Genomic DNA, 6663 nt, shown 5'->3' on the forward strand with positions numbered 1-6663 from the left:
AAGCTTACATAACGTGCAGAGGGGTGATCACTTTTCTTCGTTTACCAATGCGAAACTAACAATTCCAACATACTACAGTTTTGTGCCTTCAGCCACAAAAGTGGTTGAAACTGTTTTATATATTGGAGTTCGAGTCTATAATGAAACTTGGTTGGAATGGTTACTGGTCATTCACCAAAGATGAACATTAAAAATATTTCAGGTAATTAATGCAAGTTTTACCATTTCTTGTTGATATCATCCACAACTGCCGCCTCTAGTAACCGCTCGGATACTGGACATATGTCAAACTGGAAAGCTTACGAAAGACCTTCTAAAAAGAAGTGCTGGTAGACTGATGCTGCGACATCGCGAGAGATATTACAAGGATCCTCCATGACTAAAACCTTGGTAACGCTGTCACACCAGCCAGAAAAGACTCTTACGGTTGGATATGCATTATTTATATGCTATTTTAGGTCGTTATTGTGACTAAAAGGAGTAAAGTAAAAGTTCCTTTCTGTATTCGACATCGATTCAGATATCGGGGACGACATTACGACGTGACAGGCTGTACCGCACCAGTCTTCACCGGCGGCGGAGTACTGCAACGTCCCTCGTGTTGCGTGGCCGTGGTTGATTTGTGTTTGCCCTTTAATGAGCGTAATAAGCCCTCGCTTGATACCACTGAAGAAGGAAATGGCGGTGGTTTGAGAACAGTGGAATGCACGCTACAGGGCCTCTGGATCGGAGATTTCCTCGAATTAACAGATTTGTAAGAATACGTTGTGTCACTGTGGGCAAACTGCTGTTCAAATTGCTGCTGCAGATGCAGTACGATGCGCAAGGGCCATACGCCGTAGTGTCACGTGGCCGTCAGCAGCCCGCTCTTCTCGGGCCCGAACATTCTCTTGACCACCACTGGCAGCAGTCATGTACAGTGGCTATGTTCCTGCCAAGTCTTTTTGCAGTATCGCAGAAGGAACTGCCACCATCTCGAAGTCCTTTTACTCGATCTAGTTCAGTGAGGTGTTGACAACAGCCTCTTCGTTTCCTTAAAAGCGTTCTTGACGAATATCAACTCACCATGTCCAATCTCAAAGGTAACTAACGGTCACGACCGTTACAGCGTGTATTTAAAGCAAGCTTGATGTGCATCCCCATAGTGGCACAACTAGCCTTAGCCTTATGCGACTGGCGGAAAATCTGAATAGATACCATGTTTGAGATGTGGAGACACTCTTACCGCTTTCATGTATGTCGCGCAGCTCCTTCTTGCTGTTGTAATTTTTTTCCATGAGCGTGTATAATATTTTAAACAGAACTGTGTAAGATTACAATACAAAGACTTATACAAACGTGTTGTCCCCTAGCTTCGTTAATTAATACGTTGACAATGTCAGAAATGAATTGCAAAAATTAGAAAAATACTTCAAAATAAATAACGCTGCTCTGATCATAACGTCCATGTGATTTTATGTGTAACAGAAGGTGTTCTACCACGTGCGCTGTACTTGCCTGAACAAGCTACAAATTAGTGTAACTTAAATATCTCCATGTCTAAATCAAAACTATCGAATTTAGAGAGTGTGAAATAGTGAGGACGAAAACAGACATTACCAACCAAAAGTTGCCTAGGTTTCTTTATCTTGGGTCTGGTATTATATATAAAATGTTAATGTGAGCACAAAGCTACAGTAATTCTAACTTTTTTCATTTAATTATTAATGCACTTTTGTCACTGTTGCGCAGCGAGAATATTCCCACAAAATCAGCGATCCAAGGAAACCAGTAACCAATGGTAACAATACGACCTATCTTCATACTAACCACGTTGCTTGCGCGGGATGGGCACTAGCACAGCTCGAGGTGAAAGATAGTCTTCAGCTTAGGATCACTCTCACAATTAGGGAAGCATTTCTTTAAACAAACTAAAATATGATTTCATGCAGTATATTAGTCTGAGAAAATATTCAATTTTAATATGACACATATTACTCTCATTTAGCCGCGCGGTCTCAGGCGCGGCAGTCTGGACTGTGTGGCTGGTCCTGGCAGAAAAAAATTCAAATGTTCAAATGTGTGTGAAATCTTGTGGGACTTAACTGCTAAGGTCATCAGTCCCTAAGCTTACACACTACTTAACCTAAAGTATCCTAAGGACAAACACACACACCCATACCCGAGGGAGGACTCGAACCTCCGCCGGGATCAGCCACAGAGTCCATGACTGCAGCGTCTTAGACCGCTCGGGGCCCTGGCAGAGGTTAGAGTCCTCCCTCGGGCGTGGGTGTGTGTGTTTGTCCTTAGGATAATTTAGGTTAAGTAGTGTGTAGGTTTAGGGACTGATGAAATTCAAATGGCTCTGAGCACTATGGGACTAAACTGCTGTGGTTATCAGTCCCCTAGAACTTAGAACTACTTAAACCTAACTAACCTAAGGACATCACACACATCCATGCCCTAGGCAGGATTCGAACCTGCGACCGTAGCAGTCGCACGGTTCCGGACTGCGCGCCTAGAACCGCGAGACCACCGCCGCCGGCTTAGGGACTGATGACCTTAGCAGTTAAGTCCCATAAGATTTCACACACATTTGAACATTTTGAACTCTCATTTATGTTGTTTTTGTCAAAAATATTAATGTTACTAAGGTTTTTTATGTAATAAAACTGTTTTTCGATGATAAAGTAGGATTCACCATTCAAGTAGCAACCTTTAATAGTCTTGCTCACAATCGTCACCTTCAGTTCATACTGATTAGAACAGATACAGAAATTTCATAATAACTGTGACTCCAGCTGTGATTATTAGGACACAAGAAAGAAAACAATTGAGCGAGAATGTTACGACACTTCACTAAGTCATAGATATAAGTTTGAATTGACTTTCCTGTGAGAGTTATCTAGCGACACATTACCTGGTGGGATGACAAATGCGGATGTCAGCAAAGAAGTAAAAATATTTCATCTGAATTTTGATGTAGTGAATTACAGGGACGCATGAGATAGGGCAATTAAAAAGAAAGAAAGAAACTGGAACACCAAAGCCAGTATTGAGCTAGAAGCCAAAAGAAGGAAAATTGGTGTGCCACAGAAAAAAATGGATGAACCACACTTGCGGCTCACACTACCTTGTGGTGGTTTAATCCCTGGCGATGACGATCATCACCAGCTGCTGCAGTACTCACCGCTGGTGGCTTCCTGGCCCCCCACTATGCGGCCTGCTGCAGCGCCCAGCCTCCTCCCACGTCCGCTGTTCACCAGGCGACGCACGGGCAGTCTCGCTCCTGTCAAGTGGTGGAACATCAACTGATTACAACTGCGTAACTATACACCGGTTTATATAAATCTAAATAGCAACCACACCAAAAAAAACACACATCTTCTTACTGGAAATTTCAGTATGAATACCAACTGTCTCTCTGCATTGCCTTTGTTGACTTTGAAAAGGCATTTGACTCCATTAGCCATGCAGCTGTCCTCCAAGCGTTGAGTGAGCAAGGAGTGGGAGCAGCAAACATTGAAGTGTTCAGGTAAATCTATCAGAATTCTGCAGCTTATGTTAACGTCGGCGAATCAACTCAAGAATTCCGCATCATGAGGGGTGTCAAGCAAGGCGATCCCATCTCCCCAAAACTGTTCTCCGCTGTATTGGAAATGGCTATGTCAAAGTTGAGCTGTGAGGGTAAGGGAATTAGAATTAATGGAAGAAGGCTTACTAACTTGAGATTTGCTGATGATATTGCCTTACTGGGCAAAGAATTCGCAGAGATCCAAAACTTAGTTACAGATCTTGCATCGGAATGTCAGCTGGTTGGCTTGAACATGAACCTTTCCAAAACAAAAGTAATGTGCAACAAATGGGTCCCAGCTGGAGATGTGAAAGTCAAGGACAGTCCACTAGAAGAGGTCAGTGAATATGTCTACCTTGGCCAGATTATAAATATGAAGGGAGACATAAGGTCAGAAATCTATCGACGCATCAAGCTTGGCTGGCAAGCATTTGGGAAGAATTCAACAGTATTCAGAGCATGGCTATAGAGCAGCATTGCATGGCTCAATATTTCTGCGGGGGCCTTCCGACGACTTGTTTGAGTCCATGGTCCATGCCAAGGCAAATTGCTCCACTACAGTGGGCGGACGGAGGCCCGTCACAATATAAGGAGGTATCCCATGATTTTCGTCACCTCAGTGTAGAGTCTATTTAAGTAGTCCCAAGGGGAAACTTCAGCGCGTGTATGAGTAGTAGTAGTAAAGTTCTAATTTTCAAAAAAAAAATGGTTCAAATGGCTCTGAGCACTATGGGACTTAACATCTGAGGTCATCAGTCCCCTAGAACTTAGAACTACTTAAACCTAACTAACCTAAGGACATCACACACATCCATGCCCGAGGCAGGATTCGAACCTGCGACCGAAGATGTCTCGCGGTTCCGGACTGAAGCGCCTAGAACCGCACGGTCACCACGGCCGGCTCTAATTTTCACTTACCTCCACTTTTCTGCCTATAATGCTTCCGGAATTAATGAGCCAAACAAATAGAAAGATTCATCTCTAGCAAGAAGCCATATGCTTGAGTATTTGTGGTATCTCAACCGCAGATTTTTCAGCGCTTATTTAACTTTAGGACTCTTATCTCAATATGAACAAAAATGGACTCGTACCACTATGAAATAATATATATATATATATATATATATATATATATATATATATATATATATATATATATATATGTGTGTGTGTGTGTGTGTGTGTGTGTGTGTGTGTGTGTGTGTGTGTGTGTGTGTGTGTGTGCGTGTGCGTGTACGTGTGTGTGTGTGTGTAAAATGGGTACCAATGTAAGCAAGTGAAATAATTGATAAACATTACTCCAAAAGTACTTTAATAATGAAATTTTAGAGAAATTAATTTAGTTTAGAAACGTTACCACGGTACGAAGAAAGCAAATTTGTTTGCGTTACTGTGCATCTATTTATCGTTATTTACTGTTGAACATGTGGACTTCCCGCGGGACTGCTACGGTTGCAGGTTCGAATCCTGCCTCGGGCATGGGTGTGTGTGATGTCCTTAGGTTAGTTAGGTTTAAGTAGTTCTAAGTTCTAGGGGACTTATGACCTAAGATGTTGAGTCCCATAGTGCTCAGAGCCATTTGAGCCATGTGGACTTCAGCCTTGATGTAAGTTCTTAACCTACAAAATTTCAATTAAAATCGACCAACTCCGCGGTATTTTACATGCTGTTTACTGCAGACGTGTTTTTGTACCGACCGGAAAACGTCGTGCATGTAAGGCGACGAAGACAAAAGAGGACTCTCGGAGCAACCTTGTATACATACCACGAATTGTTGTGTGTAAACTTGAAGGTAAAGCCCATTTGAGTTGACACGTGTCCGAACGCTCTCCCAATATTCCTGTTTATAAACAGTTGCAACATAAAGCCGGGTATGAGGCAGGTGACCATGTTGATAATTAACAGTAGTATTGCGTAATGGGTAGATCTGTTGCTAGTCGCTAGTCAAAAAGCCATGCTTCAAAAGTAGATGACTATATTTCTCGTAATGTGACGCATTTTGGACTTAGCTGAAGATGGCTACGTTGCATTACGAGAAATGAAGTCATTCTATTTTTGAAGCATGACTTTTTGACTAACTGACATCCTTTATGTAGTACTTCTGTTAATACCTGATAATGTTTTTCGGACTTTTTTCTTTTAGTTTTCTAGGAGAAACGCCGTTTTTGACACCCGGACGTGCGCGAGATAATGTCTGAAGAAATTGGTCACCTATCTTGATGAACTTTGATTAAATTTGTCGTATCCTAGGGGCACATTCCAAAAATTATCGTTCACTAACGCGTCACGACACGCAGTTCTTGTGCCGATGCAGCATGTAAGGTATAATGGATGTACATATGTGTGTTCCATCAGTCGTTAAGTTACCTAGGAACAACTACGGCAAACTTGGAACAGTACACGATACACACTCACCCAGCACGCAACCGACAAGGGCAAGAACTAGCAGCGTGTGTCGTAGCATCTTCTGGCCGCGGATGTGTGCGTGGTGTAGTCTGGGACTTTTATGTACTGCGCGCAACGGCCACGCTGGTATCAAGATCGTCTAAGTGATGCAATGTTGCTGCTTTATCGTGCTCAGGATGTCATCGCTTAACGATTCTCAAGATTAAACTTTGCTGATTAGAATACCGCAAATTCACAGAATATTGGTTAATCAACGTAAACAACTATATTTAGAAAGTGTGACCGGACTGAACAGACTTCCGCTGCAGCCGCTGTAGACTTGTAAGGTACAGGACGGTACCTTGTAGATCGAGTAATGTAGCCATTTCCATTGCAATGTAATGATCACAGTCTCTACAACAGAAATTGTATAATACCTGCAAAACATACCTATCATGTATTCATCAAACATGTCATAACGATTATGGAATGAAAAAGTGTTCAATTTTAGAGGAACCGTATGTAGCATGCGGGAGTTAGCTAACCATCATTGAGACGATAATAACGTCAGCTAAGCTTACAGAGTAACTATTGGTTGAAGTCGGATATCAAAGAAAGAATTATTAACCTCGAACGGGTTCTACCAGCGTAGTGCTTTATCGTTCAATATCAAGAAGCAGCTATACCAAAGGGCGTGTGAGGAAAGAGAAACACTTTCAGTTATA

General features: G+C 42.3%; 1 protein-coding gene across 1 annotated transcript in view; it reads right to left on the reverse strand.

Moving 5' to 3' along the window:
* The window catches only part of LOC126234782 (trypsin-1-like), a 41084-nt gene extending 34997 nt beyond the window's left edge, over positions 1-6087 (reverse strand). Inside the window, exons 1-2 of the mRNA XM_049943531.1 lie at positions 5969-6087; positions 3170-3268 (exon numbers count right to left, since the gene is read on the reverse strand). Coding sequence (XP_049799488.1) covers positions 3170-3268; positions 5969-6017 — 148 coding nt within the window. The 5' untranslated portion in view covers positions 6018-6087. The remainder of the gene's footprint in view (positions 1-3169; positions 3269-5968) is intronic.
* Between the last annotated feature and the right edge of the window lie 576 nt (positions 6088-6663).

This window comes from Schistocerca nitens, chromosome 2 (assembly GCF_023898315.1).
Source record: "Schistocerca nitens isolate TAMUIC-IGC-003100 chromosome 2, iqSchNite1.1, whole genome shotgun sequence".
In the NCBI taxonomy this organism is placed as follows: Eukaryota; Metazoa; Arthropoda; class Insecta; order Orthoptera; family Acrididae; genus Schistocerca; species Schistocerca nitens.